Source organism: Acomys russatus, chromosome 26, assembly GCF_903995435.1.
Source record: "Acomys russatus chromosome 26, mAcoRus1.1, whole genome shotgun sequence".
Taxonomy (NCBI): Eukaryota; Metazoa; Chordata; class Mammalia; order Rodentia; family Muridae; genus Acomys; species Acomys russatus.
The window spans coordinates 11209992-11233119 of record NC_067162.1 but is presented as its reverse complement, the minus strand read 5'-3'; the positions used below and the strand labels follow the sequence as shown (position 1 = coordinate 11233119).

The window sequence follows — 23128 nt, the reverse complement described above, 5'->3', positions numbered from 1 at the left end:
GAGCGTGTCAGAGTGACATTGATACAGCGTGGGGTCAGATTGTCAGGGCGACTGAGCGGATGTGTGAGACTGTGGGGCTGAGGACACAGGTCACTGGAGTTATTGGGTGTGGTGGTATTTCTGTGTGTGACAGTGTGACTGAGGGTACGACAGGCTGGGTAGCTGTGCAGGTGACACTGTGGTAGTGACTGTAGCTATGTGTGACAGTGACAGTACTGGAAGGTGTAAACCAGAAGGTCATGACTGCCCAGCTCCTACGTCCAGGCTACACAAGGAACTGAGAGTTTGCTTTTCATGGGGCACACAAGCTAAGGGGTCCACACTATTCCCCTGTGATGTGGATATCACGAAGGCACAGCACCTTATTCCTTTGTCTCCTCCCCTGTGACTTGTCTGGGGAGAAGCTTCTAGAAGTAACAGAGGCAAAATAGGATTCTGGCTGAAGTTGGCTAGCCCCAGAGACCTCTCGTCCAACAAATGTGGCTCAGTCAGTGTGGCCTTCCCTCCTTTGACAGCCAAACTCTGAGCCAACCGATTGCTTCTGCTGGCTGCCCTAGAGGGGCACAGAGGCTGCATTCAGGATCAGGGACCAGGTTAGCGGGGTGGTTGGCTCTCTGACCAGCTGCAAATGAAACATTTCCCTAAGCCTGACGGAGCACTGGCTCCAGGAAGCCCTGGCCAGGCCTCCCCATAGACAAGGATGGGTATAGGTTTCTTGCATCCTGGGCAGCTGTGGTGGTGAGGCGTGGATCCCAATCTGTGATTCAGGGATGTTTGTGTCTATGTGTGTGACCGGGAATGTTACGCTGCATGTCTTCTTTCTGTGTGGGGATGTGTGTTCATGAAGGTATTCTGTGTGCCCCCTAGTTATGGAGGCCAGAGGGTTTTTAAAAAACATTTATTTAATGTGTGTGTGTGTGTGTCTGGCACATGTGCCATAGTATGCTTGTAGGAGGCAGAGGACAACTTGGAGGAGGTGGCTTGCTCCTTCTGTGATATAGTTTCAAAGACTGGATGCAGGTTCTTCAAGACCTTTCCTCACCGGGCTATCTTACTAATTATCTAACTAATTAAACCTACTTATATTGTGTGGGGAGGGCACATGTATGGCATAGTGTACATGGTGGTGACAAGTCCCTTTATCTAATGGGCCATCTTGCTGGCCCTCTTTGTCTTTTTTGAAGGACTTATTTATTTTCTGTGTGTTAGTATTTTTTGCCAGCAAATACGCATGTACGTCATGTGTGTGGATGGTGCCTTCAGGGATCAGAAGAGGCCACCAGATCCGCTGGAACTGGAGTTATGGATAGCTGGAGGCTGCCACGTGGGTGCTGGTATATAAGTCCAGGTCGTCTGCAAATCAGCATTGAGCCATCTTGCTAGTTCTCCCTTCATTTTCTCAGACAGGGTCTCTCACTAGCCTAGAGTTTGGCAGGCATACCAGGCTGGCCGGCCTGACCAGAGCCTCAGGGATCTGCCTGTCTTGTCTCCCCGGTGCTTGAGTTACAACTGTTCACCGCAACGTCCATCCAGATTTTTTTCTCCTTTTAATGTGGTTCTGGGGACTCAGCTCAGTTCCTTATGGTTACAGGGAGAGAGCTCTTTACCAAATGACATCTCTGCAGATATCCCCCACCTCCACTTTTTGAAAAATATATTCTCCTGCCGGGCGTGGTGGTGCATGCCTTTAATACCAGAGGCAGAGGCAGAGGCAGAGGCAGAGACAGGTGGATCACTATGAGTTTGAGGCCAGCCTGGTCTACAAATCGAGTCTAGGACAGCCAAGGCTACACAGAGAAACCCTGTCAAAAAAAAAAAAAAAAAAAAAAAGAAAGAAAAAGAAAAATATATTCTCCCAAGGTTATCCAGTCTGGCTTCAAACTCCTTCCATCTGCTTCTGAGTACTGGAATTACAGGCATGTGCCTCTGTGGATGTGGATGCGTTTTAATTTTTTTCTAAACTCCCCCCACCAAAAGGGTCTTACTGTGTTGCCCAGGCTAACCTAAAATTTAAGATCCTCAAGCCAGGTGTCTTGTGCGCCCTTTTAATTCTAGCACTTGGAAGACAGAGGCAAGTGCATCTTGGTGAGTTCAAGGCCACCCTGATCTACATAGCAAGTTCCAGGACAGTCAGAGCCTATATAGTGAGACCTGCTGAGTGCTGGGATTATAGGTATGTGCCATTGTATCTGATTCTACACACACACACACACACACACACACACCCGACAGGGTTTCTCTGTAGCCTTGGAACTTGCTCTGTAGATCAGGCTGGCTTCAGATTCACAGCGATCCTCCTGCCCCTGCCTCCAGAATGCTGGGATTAAAGGCGTGCACCTCCACCTCTTGGCTGTAGCTGATTCTTGTGTGGTTCTATTCTGCTTTATGAGACAGTGTTTTATGTAGCCAAGGGCTTCAACCCATAAGATAGCCAAGAATGATCTGGAACTTCTGCTCCTTCTGCCTCAGACAGGGTCCTGGGAATTAAGTCTGTGGCTTTATTTATGCCAAGTAAGCACTCTTCCACCTGTGTTACATCCCCCTTTAGACATTTAGAAATTTGTTTTTTGTTTTTATTTTATTTTGTTTTGTTTTGTTTTTCAAGACAGGGTTTCTCTGTGTTTCTGTGACTGTCCTAGAACTTTCTTTGTAGACCAGGCTGGCCTCAAATTCACAGAGATCCACCTGCCTCTGCCTCCCGAGTGCTGGGATTAAAGGCATGTGCCACCATGCCTGGCCTTTAAAAATATTTTTATAGGACTGGAGAGATGGCTCAGAGGTTAAGAGCACTGGCTGCTCTTCCAAAGGTCCTGAGTTCAATTCCCAGCAAGCACATGGGGGCTCACAACCATTTATAATGTGATCTGGAGTGCAAGTTTCCTCCACATTCCTACACATGGCATAGTGTACATGTGGAGGTGGTGACAAGTCCCTTTATATAATGGGCCATCTTGCTGGCCCTCTTTGTCCTTTTTGAAGGATTAATTATTTTCTGTGTGTTAGTATTTTGCCAGCAAAGATGCATGTATGTCATGTGTGTGGATGGTGCCTTCAGGGATCAGAAGAGGCCACCAGATCCGCTGGAACTGGAGTTATGGATAGCTGGGGGCTGCCACGTGGGTGCTGGTATATAAGTCCAGGTCGTCTGCAAATCAGCATTGAGCCATCTTGCTAGTTCTCCCTTCATTTTCTCAGACAGGGTCTCTCACTGGCCTGGAGTTTGGCAGGCATACCAGGCTGGCCGGCCTGACCAGAGCCTCAGGGATCTGCCTGTCTTGTAGAAATGTGCAGGCACACATTAGGAAGAACATTGTATACATAATAAATAAATTGTGTGTGTGTGTGTGTGTGTGTGTGTGTGTGTGTGTTATACATCTTGTGTGTTCAGTACCCACAGAAGCCAGAAGAGGGCATGGGATCCATTGGAACTGACATTAAAGGCAGTTGTAAACTGCCTGATGTGGGGACTAGTGAGGGCTGGGAACTCAGGTTCTTTGGAATAGCAACAGCACTCTTCACTGCTGAGCTAGCTCCAGACTTTTAAAAATTCATGTGCATATGTGTGCTTTGCCTGTGTGGAAGTCAGAGGAAGGCTTGCTGGAGTCAGTTCTCTTCTCCCAACATGTGGGGCTCAGGGATCTAACTTAGGTTATCAGGTTTGGCTGCAAGCAGTTTTTCCCACTGCACCATGCTGCTGGCCTCTGATCCAGGGTCTCATGTAGCCCTTGGGGGACTCAAGTTCATTACCTTGAATTCCTAGTTCTCCAACCTCTACCTCCCAAGTACCAAGTGACAACAATATGCTCCATGCCTGTTCTGTGTGGTGCTGGGAATGGAACCAAAGGCTGCATGCATTAGCCAAGTCCTCTACCATGCGTGTGTTTTTATGCCTGTCTATGCCTGTGCGTTTCCATGGCCCCGGGTGAGTGTGATGGTGGGATTCCAGACCTGGATTCACAGTTGGACAACACGGTCTGGCCACGGATCTTCAGCTTGGTCCCAGAAGTGGAGAACCCGTGAGTCCTCACCCTCAGCCCATTCAGAGTTCCTAGACCAAAGAAGATGTGAGCACAAGGGCAGCCATCCAGGACCAAGGCTGACCTTGCTTGCCAGGCTGGGCATAAGATTCTTTTGTAAAAATGGGCACTCTCATCTTTCCAGGAGGAACCAGAGCACCCCTTTTTCTTTGCCTGGCAGCACCCACAGTTGAAATCCTTGCTTATCTCCTGTGCTGGATGTGTGCCTACTTTCCCAAGAGGCCCTCCTAGCTGCCAAACAGCTCCGGAGCTCAGTGTTGCCCAGCCCCACCTTCCATGGCCCAGGATGTGGCTGGTGCAGCCCAGATGTTTAAGCCTGCCCTCCCCCACTGCCGCTGGCATCCTGGCAGGCAATGCCATGAGCTTGCTTCTCCCTCTCCAACACCTGCATGGGAAGAAGACACCTGCTGCCAGCTGTAGCCAGGTGGGCAGCTGGCAAAGAGGAATGTAGGGGATTCCAGCTGTGACAACCCAGCTGTGCCCAGCCCCCCAGGTAGCACCCCCTCCTTCTCAATTTCTTCAGGGCCAGGTGTGCCCTCAGATTTGGGCTCTGGGAGACAGGAAGGCTGGGCTACTCTGTTTCTTTGTGAGAAACGCCCCTCCTCCAGCTGCCAGCTGTGAAGACTCAGAACATGGTGACTCTGTATCTGTGTATGTGTTGGGGGGTGCATCTGGTATTAAAATGGGGTCTGAGTGTGGGGTAATGCGAGTGCAAATATGTGTGAATACAAGGGCAAGAGCTTGGCTTCTGTGGACAAAGATGGACACAGTGAGTGTGTGAGCCTAAAGGAAAATATGTATATGTGTACATATACAGGGAGGTGCTACGGTGTGAGTTTCAGTGTATAGATGGAAATGTGGTTGCTGTGGGAGAATGAGTAAAGGGATAGACTGGGTGTGTAAAGACGGAGGGGAGAGTGTGTGCAAAGCTTTATTCTGGACTGGACTGTGTGTATATGTGAAAGAGGGAGGGTGAAGGGATGGATGTTGTGGCGGTGGGGTGTGACTGTGGAATGGCTGTGTGTGTGTGTGTGTGTGAACATAGTGTTGATGTGTGAGTGCAAGGTGGGAGCTATGTGCGAGTACAAGACAGGTGTTAAATGCAAATGAATACTAGAGTGTGTGTGTGCAAATGAAAGGATACGTGAATGAAGGGTTAACTCGTGGTGTATATATGTGGGGGTTGGTATTGTACGTGGGTGTGTGTAAACGGCTGATATGCAGGTGTGTGCGTGTGTAAAGTGGTTCCATGGTGTCTAGTGTATGTGAAGGCTTGATACTGTGGTGAGTGTCTGTGAAGGATTCATGTTGTACTCTGTGTGTGTGTGTGTGTGTGTGTGTGTGTGTGTACAGGGTTGATATTGTCTGTCTAGCGTATGTACAGGATGGATGGTGTGTCATGTGTGTCTGAAAGGTTGATGTGCATGTTTTTAGGGTTGACACTGTACAGTATGTGTATAAAGGGTTGATGTCTGGTATGTGTGTTGATAGTTTCAGGGTTGATATTGTGCAGTGTGTGTGTGTGTGTGTGTGTGTGTGTGTGTGTGTGTGTGTGTTATAAAGCACTGGGCATTGTAAGGGTTTGAGGTCTGCTGTGAATATGTGTCTGAAGGTTTGATGTGCAGTATGTGTGTGAAAAAGGTTGCTGTGTGTGTGTGTGTGAAGGTTTGTTGTGCAGTATGTGTGTGTAAGGGGTTGATGTTGTCTGGGATGTGTGTGTAAGGGGTTAATGCCTGGTGTGTATGTGTGTGGAAAATTGATGTGCAGTGTGTGTATGTGTAAAAAGTTAATGTCTGGTGTGTGTGTGAAGTGTTGCTGTGCATGTGTGTAGTGTGTATGCTTTCAGGGTTGATATTGTAAAGTAGTGTGAAGGGTTGATTTTTGTCTGGTGTGTGTGTGTGTGTGTGTGTGTGTGTGTGTGTGTGTGTAGGTTGATGCTGTGTATGTGTATTTGTGGGCAGGGTTAGTGGTGTTTAATGAGTGTGAGGGTTAATATCCTGTTTGTGGATATTGTTTAGTGAGTTTGGGAAGTGTTGATGTGGGGTGTGTGTGTGTGTGTGTGTGTGTGTGTGTGTGTGTAGGGTTCGTGTTATTTATTGTGTGTCTGTGTGAAGGGCTGATATCATGTTGTATGTGTGTGCACGATTGTCGTCTGCTGTGTGTGTGAAGGATAAACTGGCCCCTCCTCCCAAATAAAAAAGAGCCCTCAAAAGAGACATATTCTGTCTCTTCTCCCAGACATCTAGGTCCCAGACCTCCTCCATCCTGGTCCCTCCTGGACCCATCTGTCTCTCAGACAGCACAGCCTCTCTGGGTTCCCCCTTCTGGGGCCATCCTGCTTGTCCAATCTTTTCAGTCCCCAAATCCCGTCCTCCTTCCAGCAGTCCCTCCCAACCCCAGTTCTTAGTGTACCCCCAGCCCCATACAGCACCTCACTTTTAGCCCCCCTTCTTGTCTCTGAGCCCCTCCCCCCCCTCTGTGGCAGCCCTGAAACTTTAACCGGGTGTTAAAAGTTTCTGTTTACGAGAAGCCCTTGAATTTTTAAGGACATATCAATTCCCTCCCTGTGCCAGGGCCTTGCATCCTTGCCTCACAGGCAGCCGCTCTGAGTGCAGGGGGAGGCTTGGATCACTGGATGGGATCTCAGGGGCCATGGCCCCAAGCAGGGGTGACAGGCACACCTCATCCCCAGATAGCTCCAGGCACAGAGACCCTGCTCCCCATATGCAGGCACACAGAACCATCTAGTAACACAGATGAATACTGGCTGACAGCTTTAAGCAAGCATCTCCACCACAGATAGTCCTTCCCTTGTAAGCATGTGCGCGCATGCGCCCGTGCACACACACACACACACACACACACACACACACACACACACACACACACACACACTTTTGGTTTTTGAGACAGAATCACATGTAGCCCAGGCTGGCCTCCAGCTTGCTGTGTGGACGAGAGTGACCTTGAACTTCTGATCCTCCTGCCTTTGTTTACAGAGTGTTGAGATAATAAACGTGTGCCACCATGACCGGTTTACGCAGTACTGGGGATCGAAGCCAGGGCTTCATGTGTGTCCTCAGTCCTACATTGTTTTCACATACATAGACACAGAAGCACAAGCATGTTATCCTTGGTACACAGCCACACACACACCTACACTCGCACCAGCTATACAGACCGACATGGGCTGACATACATAGAAACATATGTGACACACACTGACCATACATGTTGCAATGGGCTGTGCAGGCAGGATGACCTTGAACTTGAGCACATGAATATATTCACACTTAGATGGGCTAAGATACAGGCACGTACGGTGCACCCACATACACTCACATTCAATCAGGCACCTTAGCATAGTCTGACACTCACAGCCATATACACACACTGACATGGTCTTATGTAACTTACTGGTATGGGCTGACACACACAGACCCACATCCCTGACACAGACACCCATCCTTGATGCACCCTGCACACACAGGGCTTCTCTACTGGCTGGGACCTACAGGAGTGGGCAACAGCAAAGAGGAAAACAAGTGCACAGAAGTCTTTTCACAGGCAGTCCCTCTGGGACTTTTAGACACTCACCTGCTGGGTCTCACACACACACACACACACACACACACACACACACACACACACATTGGGACATACAGGGAAAACATGGTATATATCTCCAAAGGGGCTGCACTGACACATTTGACACACTCGCCTAGGCGTCCTGTGGCCTCACCTCCTGTCACACTCCACTCCCATCAATGACCGGTGTTATCTGTCCCGCTATATTCCTAGTGCTTTGACATAAGGAGTGGAGGCACCTTTGCTGACCCACAGACACCTCCATGAATACAGCCACACCCATGTCACCACTCAGAATACACTGAGCAATACACTGAGCACGCTCCTGAGCGTACACACACACACACACACACACACACACACACACACATACCTTGCTCAGACCCACCCCAGGCACACTGCCTGCTGTCCTATTTCAGAGGTTTTGGGACAAGGGGCATAGCATTCGGGGACATTTAAATATACACAAATACACATCTTTGTGCGTGCTAGCCCCTACACACCTACCCACACACACCTGGGCGCCCATACCACCCCCATAAGACAATGCATTGCTGAGAATTGCCACAGCTTCTTGGCCCAGGAGGCTGACAAGGTGCTGGCTGCACCTGGCAATAGGATGGAGCTCTGTCTTGGCAGGAGCTGCCTGGGGACGGAGGCACAGGCTTCCCACCCAAACCTGAGGTCACCCAAGGGTTCTCTATGCCCTACTTCAGGGTTTCCAGTCCCTGGCTACTCCTCTTAATCACCTTCTTCCTCCCGTCCCTTTCTGTGAAGGCTTTTCCTCTCTCTGTTATTTGCTTGCTTTTTTTTTTTTTTTTTTTTTTTTTTTTTTGAAACAGGGCTTTCAGTATACAGACCAAGACAGCCTCCAACTATGTAGCCCAGGCTACATACAACTCACTCAATGATGGACCTCTTGTAGCTTCTGAGTGCAGGGATGCAGGCATATGCCAGCCCACCCCACCTTATGCCCATCTGTGGTAGAAATGGGAAGTCCTGGGCCTGCAGCAGGGGCTGGAGCCTCACCACAATACAGATAAATACAGATAATGTTCTTAAGTCCCAGGACACATGCAAAGGTATGGGAGACAAATGAAGGGTAGGTGTGTGTGTGTGTGTGTGTGTGTGTGTGTGTGTGTGTGTGTGTGTTACTTGGGAGAATCTCTAAAGAGCCTGTCAGCTCTTTTGCTGTCAGGATTGTTACATCAGTGTGCCCTAGCTTGGGGTATATCTGGGCAACACAATGTGTGATGTGTGTATTCCCTGTACAGTTATACTTTGTGCCCTTTGTAAAGGGGGGGGGGTGTTCCATGTGGCAGCGCCTCCTTTTCATCAGTATCACCCCGTGTCTGGGTGGATTGCAACAGCTGCCTGCCGAGATATTTTGGCAGATATGTGTTGGTGTGTCATTGTGTGCCTGGAGTGTGACAAGGTATGGTTGTGTGGTCGTGCATGTGTCAGTATTCTGCAGGAACATGTGTGACACGTGTATGTATGTATGTTAGTATGGCTCTGAGCGTTGGTCTGCATTGGGACGACATGTGACAGTAGGTGGTGTGTGGCTCTTGGTTGTGTCTGTGCCCGGTGTGCACCGCCGTCTGGTGTGTCTCCGTGAGGAATAGGCCCTGCGTTCCTCCGTGACATTTGTGCCCGTCCAAGCCCCGCTGCGTGTCAGCGTGTGTCGGCGCCCGAACGCCGGCCAGCACGTGTCGGGGCGGCCGCGTCGGTGTGCGTCCCCGCGTGTATGTGTGTGTGCGTGTGTGCGTGTGTGCATGTGTGTGCGCGCCGGCCGCGCTCACCCGCCCCGCCCGCCCCTCCCCGCGCCCCTCCTCCCGCCCGCGCCGCCCGCCCGCTCCCTCTCCCCGGAGTGCGCCGCTTCCAAACTTTGTCTAAACTTTCACTTTCACAGCGCGGCGGCGGCGGCGGCGGCGGCGGCGGTGGCGGGCGAGGGCGACCGGCCGAGCGGCGGCGGCATGGAGTAGACGCGCGGCGGCGGCGGCGGCGGACGCGAGAGGCAGCGGCGAGCGCGGCGGCGGCCCGGAGCCCGCGGGGCCGAGCCTGTGAGCGCGGAGCGGCGGCGGGCCGAGCGGGGCCGCGGGGCCGGGCGGGCGCCGCGCGGCGGAGGCCGGAGCAGCGGAGCCGGAGCCCCAGCGCCAGCCAGCGCGACGCCGCCTGCCGGGCCTGCCCTCGCCGCGGCCGGCCTCCGCGCTCGCGCCCGGGCGCCCAGCGATGTACTCCCCGTACTGCCTCACCCAGGTACCGGCCGCCGCCCCCGCGCCCCGGGAGGGCCGGGCTGGGGTCCCGCAAGAGCGCGGGCAGCGGGCGGGGCGCGGGGCGCTGCCCTGGGGGCGCGCGGCGGGAGTGCGTGGAGAGGGGCCGAGGGGGCGAGTGCGCGCGGCGGGGCGCGGCGGACAGCGGACCCCTGCTGCTGCGCGGCGACGCGGCGTGGTGGCAGGCGCGGGCAGGCAGGGTGACACGGCGGCAGGAGGCAGAGTGGCCCCGGGGCGTCCGGGAGCACGGCAGGCGGCGTTCCCAGCGCGCGGCGCGGCGCGGCGGCCCCGGGGTGGCAGTGGCGGGCGTGCGGGGCGGCCGCTCTGCGCGCGGCTGGGGTGCCCCGGGCGGCCCGGGCGTCTCCCCAAAGTCTTTGTTCAGGCCTCGCATGGGAGCGGGGCTGAGAAAATGGCGGGGCTCCCAAATTTCGGAGGGGCAGGGGAGGGGAGGGAGGGACGGGCGTGCTGCCAGCCGGGGCCGCGCCTCTCTGCGGATCCTGGACGTTTGCAGACGCGGCTCCCCGGCCCCAAACTTTATTCCGTGCAAACTTTCCGGTCTCAAAGACCTGGACCGCCGCGATGTGGACCTGGAAGTGCCCCGGGGAATCCCGGCCCGCCACCCGCAGGCGGGAAGGGCGGGAGCAGCTGTGGACACCGCAGGCGGACCCTGTTGGGAATCAGCCGTCGGGTCAGCCTCGGGCACAGCAGCGCTGACCTTGGCGTGCTTCGGGAGCGCGAGCGCGAGAACGCGTCCCGCCTCCTGCGAAGTTCCCTGCGCTGTGTGTAGCGGAGGCTGAGGCCTGGAGCATGCCTGATCTGCCACCCCATTCTTCCCAGCCACGACTCCCAGGCTCTGAAAGGGCACGAGCCAGCCCAGCTCAGACCCAGAGGAGCCCCCTCACAGATCTACTTGACGGGACTAGGCCAGGGCAGGTGACAGACTCGGCAAGCAAACGGGATTTGTGGACGTTGTTTAGTCTTGCCTGCCGGCAAGGCTTGTCTGTAAGAGCTCTCTAGGCCAGCCCTGAGTCCCTAACAGCCACTTCTACTAAGCCAGAGCCCTTTCAGACAAGTGCTAAATGAACCCCACTTCGGAGTGGGGGACACATACCCATGGTGTGTATGTATGGCCAGGTAGTGAGGAACATGTCAGGATGTTTCCAAGGGCAAGAAGGTACATTCAGGTGGGTTGTACTTCCAACGACACAGCACTCTTGTATTCCCAGGTACGTGTGTGTGTCTGTCTGTCTGTCTGTCTAGAATCTGTAGGTGGCCTCTGTAGGCTGGCGGTGGCCAGGCTGCGTGGCACAAACACAGATGACCAGGAGAGCGATCTGTCTTCGAGTACAAATCACATGCAAGTGTGTGTCAGTGGAAAGCCCCGTGCTGGCCCGTCTAGTGCCGTGTGCGTGCACATGCAGGTGTTAGGAGCCAATCTGACCACCATAACAGCGTGGATCTACTCTTCCAAGTAGTCAGCTACCCTCACAGGAGGACCTTGTCCGTTTTCTAGATCTGAGCTGTGGCTGTGCTTGGGGAGATGGTTTACTGGTCTTTGTGGCTGGTGTTTGAGGTCTAGTGGGACAAAGACCGCATACTCTACCAGATATCTTGTCTACCAGGCTGCTAGCTGGCCTCCAACCCAACCCTGCCAGACATCTGGGGTTGCCCCCTCCCGGCCCCGTGAGCTGAGTGGAAGCACCCACCCCTGGAGAGAAAAAATGCCAGCTGATACACTGGTGACAAGGCTATGAAGGGACTGGGATGGCCCCCAGATTTGGGGTGATGGCCTCGGCTTGGCTCTGTGGCACTCCAGAAGGGAATCCGGGCTCCAATCTGTGCGAGTTACATCTTGCACACGCCAGGCTGCCTGGGAGGGGAGTGGGCACAATCTCACCAGTCTGCCAGCCCTGCATGGTGGGCAGGGAAACCCCTTTGCTTAGGGTCCTTGGCAGCCTTCGGTCAGCAGGGTCTGGCTGTCCCTGCCTTTCAGCCACATCTCTTTTCACAAACCTCTCCACTGCCATAGTTTGCCCCCCATCTTTGCTTTTCCAACAACCCTTTTTGCTGGCTGGCCTTTTTTGTACGTTTCTCTCTCTCCGCTCTTTGTTCCTTGCCATCTCTGTCCTCTGTACTTCTAGCTGTCCTTCTGTCCTTGTCTTCCCCCATTTCACTCTCAGTCTTGCTCTCTGCCCCCCACCCCACCCCCCTCTTTTTTTTTTTTCTTTCAAGCCAGAATTGGCTTCAGTTTTAAAGTCAATAAATGATTGAGCAGAACCAAGCTTGGAGCAGCAGGGCTGGGGTGGGGGTGGGGGAGTGGGGGGGGGGCTGGCAAGAGGAAGGGTAGTGGGGAGGATCTCCTTCTAGAAAAGAGAAATTAATCCAGAGCTGGGTGGACAGTCGCTGGAGCTCTTTACAACTGTAGGCCCCCGAGTTTCAGGATGTCAGGAATAGTGTGGCCTCAGCGGGCCCCTCAACAAACGGAGGCATGCACACACACACACACACACACACTATTATCGCCAAGGGGAGGTCATAAACACCCAATTCACATTGACATCCAAAGACACACCGCTCTTGGCATACACCTCAACACACATTTCCCCTAGAGATGGGATATATGTATCTATGTAAGTTCAGGCATGAAAAACCTCCCTACCACATAGCCATCATCAGGGCCAAACCGTGTGCCCGTGTTCAAAACCACCAACACTTGAACATATCCCCCTCAACACAGGCCCTGTGTGGATGGCTATGTCCCAGAAATAGCAGTCGTTCCCACTGTCGTGGTGCCCTCGGCACAAACTCGGCCCCGGCGGGTCCAAATGTACACAGACCCGAGGACAGAGGGCGATGGGCATGCGTTTTTACACAGAGACATGACACCATTGGTTTTCAAGTTGCGAAGAAGTCTTTCTCTGATATCTGTATAGACATACACCCGTGTCTTCCCACTCCTGGCCACAAGAACATATATGCTAATGTGCGGACATTTGTGAACACACACAAAGACCACAAAGACACACAAGGATGTCGACAGATAGGATGACCCTCAGACAGGCAGCTGTGCCAATCTCCCCCAAAGAACCTTTGATCTTGACGGTGAGTTGGATCTGCCCTCATGTCTCTTCCCCTACCTCTGCCTCTAAGCTTTTCCTGGCTTACTATGGCAGCTCTTCTGTCCCTGTAAACTATGGGCCGCTCTTTGCTCTTGAACCAGCTGGTACTCACGTCTTGTTTTGTTTCATTTATTTCTTGAGGTGGGTGTCTTGCCATGTAGCCCAGGCTGGCCTTGAACTTGCAGCGCTCATTTTGCCCTTCACTGAGTGCTGGGACGAAAGGGGTGAGGCACCATGCTCTAGTTTGGCAGTCTTGCTTTTGTGTTTGCTGGATTGTTTGCGGCAGGATGTCACGCAGCCGAGGCTAGCCTTGAAGTAGCTCTGTAGCTGAGGATGACCTTGAACTCTTGATCCTCTTGTCTGTACCCTTCAAGAGCTAGGACCACAGGCGTGAACCACAGTGCCTGGCAGTGCTGGCTTATCTCTCTGTGGCTCTGGCTCCGCACACGCCTCCTACCCCTAACATAAAGAGTGAAACTGGCACAAATTGGGTTACTTTGGGAACCACATTGGGGTCTTGGGAGATGTTCCAATGGTGGGCCTGGCTAAGCTCAGAGCCACAGCCCTGTTGGGTTAATACTACCCCAGTAGGACTCTGGGCTCTTGACCTAGACACAAACATCTTCCGTAGTTTCCAGGGCTGCTAGATAGAGGGTGTGCAGGCAGAGGTCAGAGACCAAGGACTAGTCAGCGGTGGATTTAAGCGTCCTGTCTGTGTCTCCCAGTACAGCAGTTTCCCTGGCCTGGGAAGTGAGGTATGACTTTTGGCCCTGTGACGTAACTTACCGCCATGCTGGGCACACGGCATGTGCTTGAGAACTGTTCCTGTTGTCATATTGTTTCTGAGCATCTAATGGAAAAGGATGATCGTAAAGGCAAGAAGACAGCCGAGCGGAGGAGATCTTTGCCACTTCGGCAATCCTAGAGTACTGCCTAGAGGAGGAAGCAAGAATTTGGAAGGACAGAGCTCAACTCTTTTCCTCTTACTGGGGTCCTGTAGGCTAAACAGGGGTGACAGACTTCACAGTAGGGTGAGGTAACTGGCAGGAGATGAGGAAATGACCTTCCCTCACAATGGAACCAGGTGTCTCTCTTGGTAAAGAGTATGTGGGCTCACGTGGGCCTGTATGTAAGTTGGACAAAGCATGGAGACTCGGTTCATCCTGTTAGTGACTCAGAGATGTCCCCACACTCCAAGCCACTTATGAGTCTTCATTGACTGTGATGGGGACCCACCATAGGGCAGGACCCCCTAGGAGCCCTCGGTTGAATCAAGCAGGCTTTTTGGGGAGACATAATGGCTTCCATCAAAATCTCGAAGTGAACCTGGTTGTATTGTAGGCCTCTACTTTGTGTGTGTGTGTGTGTGTGTGTGTGTGTGTGTGTGTGTGTGTATGTGTGTGTGTGTGTTCCGAGACAAGGTTTCTCTGTGTAACCGTGGCTGTCCTGGACTTGCTTTGGAGACCACGCTAGCCTCAAACTCACAGCGATCCACCTGCCTCTGCCTCCCCGAGTGCTGGGATTAAAGGTGTGCGCCACCACATCCGGCTCTGCCACATGTTTTGGACTGCTTGGATCTCTGTCCCCCAGGAATGGGGCTGGAATTTGGGGCCTTGCAGCATTCTCCTAATTGCGTCAAGACAGACAGAGGAGACCCCTACCTACTTCCTCTAAGTTCATTCTAGAGATTCACTCCCCAGTAAGCTGGGGTGTCTCTACACTCTTTCTTCCAAATCCCTAGGTTGTGGGGTCAGTAGGATGAGGGGGTGACTATGATGGGCTGCTCTCAAGATTCCTGTATCTAAGTTCGAGGCCAGCCTGGTCTACAAAGCGAGCCCAGGACAGCCAAGGCTACACGGAGAAACCCTGTCTGGAAAAAAAAAAAAGATTCCCATAACTAGATCAGCATGCTGGGTGGTCTTACAGCCACCATGTCCTCGCGGACCCCTGTTGGCCCATGTATGTGCTCCTTTCTATTTTTTTTTTTTTTTTTTGGAGGGTCTATTGATGGGTGTCACCTGCATTTGACTTGTAAGACTGTCACAGATTCTCTCTCCAATGTATTTGGTGGCAGCGTGGCCGGGGTGTGCCTTACCATGCACGTTCAGGACTCTGTGGCATGTCTTTGTCCAGGCCTTGGGTAGCATTGTACCTGTCACTGTTACCATCTTTGTGGCTGTGTTTCAGAGTGAAATGACTGTATCAGAGTGAGACATAGGTCCCTCCTATAACAATGAGTTGGCCTGTGTTTTTCTGGAAGGCTAGCAGTCACTGCTAAGTGTATATCCATAGCTCACACATGTGTCAGCCTGCACTCACATACATGCCAGTGTGTGTCTGTGTGCCAGCACCTCCCCGTCCCGTGCCCCCCCGCCCTGTGCCTGCCCGCCCTCCAGTGTCATTCTCCATCCTGGGCTTGTCCCTGTGACTGTTGTGTCCTACCACATGGCCCTTCTCTCAAGCATTCCTTGGCTTCTAAGCATCATGCATGATGCCCATGATGTCCCCCAAGCTGAGCAGCTGGAAGCAGGCTGGCCTCTTGTCCCTTCCCATGAGGTTGTGTGGCCATGGTGGCCCTGCTGTGGGCCCTGCTGTCCTCTGCCTGTCGTGGACAGAAGCTCATTGTGCAGGCAAGGTGCGGGTGTGTTGGGGCCGCCCATAGACCTCCCTCTGTCTGCTCAGTGCACATTGATTTTGGCTTCTGCCTGTGGCTGCCCTGGCCTGGCCAGCTGGGTGTACTGCTGTCTCTGCGGGCCTGTGGCCACTGTCCCTATAGTCCTCAGCATCCTGTTGCCAGGCTTGCCCCTGGGGTCCACACCCCAGATGCACTTGATATCCCAGGGAGGCTCTGAGGGTTCAGATTTGGAAACTGAGGTCCCCTTTCCTTCCCCCTTTCTCTAGCTCTTTCCTCTCTCCCTCCTCCTTTCCTCCCCCTCCCGCTCCCTCTCTCCCTCTCTCTCCTGCCAAACGCGTCTTGGCTCTCTCTGAATATCTCTCCTCCTCGATTTTTGGCTCCAGCTCTGGGCTCACTCACTAAAGGAAGAAGGGCTAGCTCCCCACCCCCACCCCTTCCTCAACACCTCCCCCTCTTCAGGAGCCCCTCTGAGGGCGGGAGCAGCCTCTAGCAGGGGCCTGGGCCCCAGGGTAGGCTTGGCCAAGGGGGGCCCAGGCCCAGAGGGTGAAGGGATGAGGGCGATTGGGCCTGGCAGCCTGAGGGGGACAGTGGGCAGGGTGACTATGCTGCCAGGCTGAGCAGGCGGGCAGGGAGGGGTCGGGGGCACAGAGCTGGGGTGTCTGGCTTCTGGTGGGGCTGGCAGGCCTCTGTGAGGCGCAGCTGTGCCCAGAACTCAGAGTTGCGTTTGCCACCACTACCGATGTGGCTGCGCCAGCCAGAGAGGGGAGGTGGGTATCGGGCACTGCGGCGCTACACAGCCAATCAGAAGCCGGGTTGCACTGGGGAGCTTTCTACCCACCAAACCCCACCCTGAGGGGAGCTGAGGGTACTGGCCACAGTGGGCAGGGGTCAGTGCCCGCCACCATTGCTGGGACTCAGCTCTCTCTGCTGAAGTGGGTGCCAGCATTCTTAGCACAGGTCAGACCACAGCGGGGGTCTATCTGTCCCCTCCTGAATCTGTAAGCAAAGCTAGAAGAAGGGATCATTCTGAGGTGCATTCAGTGCCACTCCCGTGTCTCCAGAGGTGACTTAGTCTGAAGCTCAGGGGAGAAAGGCACAGATCATCCAGGTGGGTCCAGGGAAATACCAGCTTCGATGCAGTCATCTGGTGGGGGGATTTATTCTGAGTCCACCTCATACAAAGTCATATACTCACTGGCACAGGCGGGCGCGGAAAGTCACATTGGCAACCCAAACCTCCCGCCATCAGGCATAAACATGTGTGCACACGCACACACAGAGACGTGTACATACAAAGAGACTCTTCCCCCCAGACACCTACAGATACCCAGCCGCACCCCGGCATATCGATGCGCATGACGGGCAGGGAGCCACGTGTGGGTGGAGATGCATGGGGACTCACAGTCACACAACCACATGCTGTGAAGCACAGTCCAGACCACCACCACGCAACACACAGGGACACATGGAACCCACAGACACACGCACACAGTGACACCGCACACACACCAGACGCAGGAACATGCCTGCACACATATATGCGATAGCATACTCTTGGACACATGGGTATAGATGTCCCTCAGACCAGTCCTCCTAGAGTGATTTTACCCAACAGAAATGTCAGGACCCAGAACTCGGGAGGCAGAGGCTGGCGGATCACTGTGAGTTCGAGGCTAGCCCGCTCTACACAGAGAGTCCAGACCAACCAACCAAGGACACACAGAGAAACCCTGTCTTGAAAAACGAAAGCAAACAAACAAACAAAAAACCCAACCCAACCCAACCCAAACCAAAAAACCACAAACAAACAAACCAAAAAAAGAAAAGAAAATGTCTGGAAATGTATTTGTTTGGCACACATAAAGGGGCATCACGGGCAATGAGCCAGGGATATTGCACAGGTCACCCTGCTACAAATAACAATCCAGCCCCAAATATTGGTGGTGCTAAGGTCTGAAACACTAGTTTGCAAACACATCTAGTAACAAACAAATAGGTATGGTTAACACCTGACACCCATAGTACACCTATGCACAGTGCATGTAAGTAGGACAAAAGGCTGGCTAGCACAGGGTCGGTTACATATAGACCTGGACATTATCCCACGTGCAGCCTCACACACGCAAACCCGTGTATTATTAGTTTGCACGTGGCCACAGCTGGGCCAGGTTAGAAATAGCCCCCTCAACTGAGAGTCCCTTACTGGAGCCACATTGCCGCCTACTGAGTCACATAACTGAGTCAGCCTTGCCTGGCCCTGGTGATAGAGCATTTGGAGCCGGACCCCGACCTGTCCTGATAGCATTTGGAGCCCTGACTCCGGCTTGGCTTGCTGGATGTGGTAGTTTTCTGCACTCAGGAGCTGAGGTTCCTACTTTATCGCCCTGCAGCCACGGAGAGGCAGGGGGACAAAGCTGAATTCTGAGATGCTCTAATCCTTTGGCCTTTGTTCCTTTGTAGCGCTGGGCCTATACCCAGGCCTCGCGAATGCTGCTGTGGAGCCATGCCCTCACTCCAACCCTTTTGGCTTTTTTGGGGGGGTGGGGCGGTCTTCACTTCTGACTCCTGAAAAAAAAAAAAAAAAAGAGAAGAAAGCCATAGATGGCAGAATAGTGTTGAGAGGAGGCCTTTTGTAGAGTAATTTCAAAATGAATATTTGCCCTAAAAACCATAGCCAACAAACAGTTAATGTGTACAGAGGGCTTGCCGTCTTAGCTCCTAGCTAGATGCCTCTGAACACATCCCCTTCAGTTTCTTCTGTGTGAATCTGTAGAGCCAGCTCTCCAGATTAAAATCCTATCTTTGCGAAATTAGGTGCTCGCTAACCCTGTGATCCTAGACCGACCACTCAGCTTTTCTGGGTTTTATTTAGAAAGTGGGGTTATGGACAGCGTGGGGGTGAACTCTGCTTTCCAAAAATATTTTTTTTTAATTGTGGGCACGGTGGTGCACGCCTATATAATCCCAGCACTCGGGAGGCAGAGGCAGGTGGATCCCTGAGCTCCAGGCCAGCATGGCCCACAAAGCAAGTCCAGGACAGCCAAGGCTACACAGAGAAACCCTGTCTTGAAAAACTAATTCCCTCCCAAAAATAATTTTTTTTTAAGTGTATGTGTATGTATGTTTTGGCTTCATGTATGTTTGTGTGCCATATGTGGACCTGGTACCCAAAGAGGTCAGAGGTCAGAGGTCAGAAGGTGTTGCAAACCCTGGCACTGAAATTAGGAGTGGTTTCAAGCCGCCACGTGGGTGCTGGGAACTGAACCTGGGTCTTCTGCAGGAATAAACATTAAACCAGCTCTCTGGCCCATGGAGGTGTACCCCCTTTAATTTTAGCACTTGGTGGGGCTGAGGCAGTTGGGCCAAGAGTTCCAGACCAGCTTGGCTTAAATAACCCAGTCCTGTCTCAAAAATAAGTAAATAAATAAATAACCAGGTGGTGGTGACACACAACTTTAATCCCAGCACTTGGGAGGCAGAAGCAGGCCATCGTGAGTTCGAGGCCAGCCTGGTCTACAGAATGAGTTCCAGGACAGCCAGAGCTGTTACACTGAGAAACCCTGTCTTTAAAAAAGTACATGTATATATAGCATGGTGGCTTGTCTTTAATTCCAGCACTTCAGAGGCAAAGGCAGGAAGATCTCTATGAATTTAAGGCCAGCCAGGTGTACATGGAAAGTTCCAGGCCAGTCAAGGTTTCATGGTGAGATCTTGTCTCAAAAAAACAAAAACATAGTAGTAACAACAGCAACAATAATAATAATAGATAAGATTGAAAAAGAAAGGAGAAGCAGAACTGTAGGAGAATCTGAATTGGTTTGCAGAAAATGTTCTAAAATTGTACAGGGACTACAGACACATGCACTTGATTTTACATATGACAAAACAAGACTCAGAGAAGCCTCATGTAGTGCCGGGGTCAAGGGCAGGAGGCCTTGTGGTCTCTGCAGGGTTCCTGATTTCCACTTTCTCCAGTCTTTCTGATGCGTCAGCACTTATAGCCATTTTCTTGTCCTGTGCCTAATGCCTGCAGTCACAGCGTGATTTAAAGTGTGCCCGGTGGCTCATGCCTGTAATCCCAGCACTCAGGGAGGCAGAGGCAGGCAGAGCGCTGTGAGTTCGAGGCCAGCCTGGTCTACAAAGCGAGTCCAGGACAGCCGAGGCTACACAGAGAAACCGTGTCTTGAAAAACAAAACAACAAAACAAACAAAAGACACCAAAAAAAAAAAACCCAAAACCAAAACAAAATTTAAAAACCTCTAAAAAAAAAATAAAACCCCCAAAACCCTAAAACTCAAGTGCACCTCAGCCTCAGTCCTGATTGTGCCTTCCTTGTTATTCTTCTGTTTAATACTAATAACAAGGGTGGTCTTCCATGCTTGTACCCTTTCCAGTTAGGCCTGCCCTCAATATAGCAGGCCCACTGCCCTCTCCCACACCTTGCTGGGCACCCAGCCGGAGCCTGTGTGCTGGGGGTACAGCCGGGGGGCCTGTGCATTCCTTTGACAAATATTTACCAGGCACCTCCTGGGTGCCAGGCCCTGTTCTAGGCCCTGGGGGCTCGGCATGGTGCAAAACCAGCTAAGGTGCCAGCCCTAGTGGGAAGGCAGACAGCAAGCCTGATAAACAAGGGTGTGTCCTGTCCTTGGGACCGTGTTAGGTGCTGTGGGAAAGAGCTCAGCAGGGCCCTTAGCGTGTAGGCAGCTGCAGGATTAGCCGAGGGCGCCTGGGTACCCATTCCCACTACCCTCGGCCACCCTATTTTTTTTCTCAGACAGGAAGCCCAGAGGTAATGGGTGTGGGGCTCAGCGTGGTCCTCTCAGCTGTCTACTGGAAGCTCAGACACCGCCATCCTCTCTGCATCTGTGTAATACAGCATATGGTGTCCACCTTAGACCTGGGACCGCATAGCTGTGTCTTCTCCTGTACACAGTCAGGCCTTGGACAGGCATTGAAATTCTCAACCATGGCACTCGGAGCCAGGGGGTGGGGTGGGGTGGGGGCAACTGGTGGCCCAGAGTAGCACTTCCACCTGGAGCCCTAGATTTAGCTCCTGGGGGTGGGCCTGGTTTATTTTTACCTCAGCCTGTCACCCTGGCAGCACCAGGCTACACCATCTTTGCAGAGTCTTGGGGTCCTGCCATACTTTTCAGGGGGACCTGGCCTTGCATTCTGGGCCTCTCAACTCTCACTGGGCTACCAGACCCCCTGTATCCCTAAAGTTCCGGAATCAAGGGCTTTAGATGGGGCACGCAGAGGGGGGGAGGGGGGGTGGCTAGGACAGGATCAATGCTACAGGCTGGCAAACACCATACCCAGCCTGGTGGCATTTGGTTTGGCCCCCTGCCTGCCCCACCCCCACCCTGTGCCTGGGCAGAGCTGAGTGGCTGCTAGTGCCAGTCTCCATTTCGGAGTTTGTGCGAGGCGTCGGGGAGGGGGGCATGCTGGGCACCTCCAGTCCCCTGCTTGTCCCGTGCAGTCTGGGGCCTGTTCCCCGCCCTGTGCCTATTCCTTGGAAGGGCTTGGAGTTGCTTTGCCCGCTGCCCCTTTGCAGCCTGGAGCTTGGCGAGGATATCTGCCTGGCTTCCATCTTTCTCTAGTGTGTGCGCTCTCTCTCTCTCTCGCTCTCTCTCTCTCTCTTTCTCTCCCCCCCCCCCCATCCTTTTCTGCCTGCTATGGCTCACCATTCCTGGCATCACCTCCCTTCCCCCTCCCGTAGGCGCCAACCTCACTTCCAACCCCGCCATTGTTGGCTCTCTCAGCCTTCTCTGCCGCCTAGGGCTGGGACCAAAAATGGGGTTTTTGGAGGTGTGGGCATGTGGGCATCAGGGGCTTGCTGGTTACTTATCTGCGTGTCTGGAATGGGCATGTTGTTTAAGCCAGTTGGCGAACCTGCCTCTTCATTCAGCCTGAAGGTGGGCAGGGCTAGGCTTCTGCAAAAGCAGGGATATTCTTTTATTCTGAAAGCAGCCTAGGCCTTGTGCTAACCTCTGAGACACCCAGAAAACCAGAGTGCCGCTGCCTGCTGACACCTGGCAAGCAAAAGGGGGGGTCTTCATGAATGGTGCACCCACACCTTTCCCTGCAAGTTCTTCCTGGAGCTACGGGGTTCCTGCTGCCCCTTTCCAGAGCTTCAGTGGGGCTGACCAAGCCTGGTATTGGGCACTTGTGCCCCTAGAGGGACAAGGGACTTTGGAGGAACCGGTTTACTGCCCCCCTCCCCCAAGCCCGCTGCCCGAGTCTCTCTGCACTAAACAAAGTTTGCTAAGTAACTTCAAATGTTATTTGAGGACGGCCTGGCCTCAGCCCAAGGCGGCCCTGTGGAAACTTGTTTTTCGCTGCCGAGGCTGCAAGTATCAAAGACACACTTTCGGATGAGGGGGGTGTTCTTTCATGGCTCTCCTCCTCTGTAGCACGGTTGGCCCTGAGCGGACAGTTAGAGCAGACACACTCAGGACACACACGCACACCAGAGACAACAACAAGCCAGCCATAACATGTAACACGCACACACTGGTGAAGGAGGCCTGAAAGACACATGTGTTCCTTGTCTGTGTGACACAGGGTAGTGCCCCCTAGCCCATGTCCCCAGAAATTTTCCAACTAGTAGGCTTTGTCTCTTTGTGGTTGTCACACAGTTGAGATGGTCAGATAATTTTTTGTTGTGGGTGCCTGGGCATACTTGGATAAGTCCCCCAGCCTCAGTTTCCCTACTCATAGAGGGAAGCAGAGTAGTGGGAGAAGCTGAAGTCTGCACTGGTTAGAATTCCTGGGTTGTAGCCTTGACCTGGCTGCTTTTCAGCTGTGTTTGGGGGTTCCTGGTGCCTCTTAAAGGAGTGAGTCCTCAGCTCAGCTCTGAGCACAGGCCTGTTGTAGCCCTGTCTCTTATAGGAAGTGGCTGGCATTAATGCTGCCGCCCATAGCATGGTGTGTACATAGCCCTAACGGTAAACAGGCTCATCTCTTCCAAGACCCCAAGTCCCCTGAAATAGCCTGTGCTAACCTTGCCTTCTCTCTAGCTTTTTTTCTTTTCTTTCTTTCTTTCTTCCTTTCTTTCTTTCTATCTATCCCTAGTGTTGGAGGATTTAATCCAGGGCCTTGAGCAGGTTGGGCAAGTGCTCCACCACTGGGCTGCAACCTCAGTTCTGCTTGTTTTGTTTCTTCGGGCCTGTTTTCTCTGTCCTCAAATCCCTTTTCTTCCTTCTCCATGACTTCTGCTGGGAGGTCAGTAAAAAAGAGATAAAAGGTTACAGGGCACTTCTCTCTCACTGAAGCCAGCCAGGCCTCAGGCCCTCCATTCCCTGAGGTCTTTAGTCACACAGCAGAGAGGTTTTGTCACATGATGTTCTGTTTCCTCACCTCCGAGGGTTGCAAATGGGTGGACCCCCTGGAATGTAAGGAAAAAGCCTATAGTTGAAGGGACAATGGGATGCCTCCCCCGGTCCCCCCCCCCCCGCCATGAGAGCATACCGCCC

At 52.9% G+C, this 23128-nt stretch overlaps 1 protein-coding gene across 1 annotated transcript in view; it reads left to right on the top strand.

The window, feature by feature from the left end:
- The first annotated feature begins 9806 nt into the window (after nt 1–9806).
- The window catches only part of Nfix (nuclear factor I X), a 93864-nt gene continuing 80542 nt past the window's right edge, over nt 9807–23128 (top strand). The window contains exon 1 of the mRNA XM_051169212.1: nt 9807–9884. Coding sequence (XP_051025169.1) covers nt 9858–9884 — 27 coding nt within the window. The 5' untranslated portion in view covers nt 9807–9857. The remainder of the gene's footprint in view (nt 9885–23128) is intronic.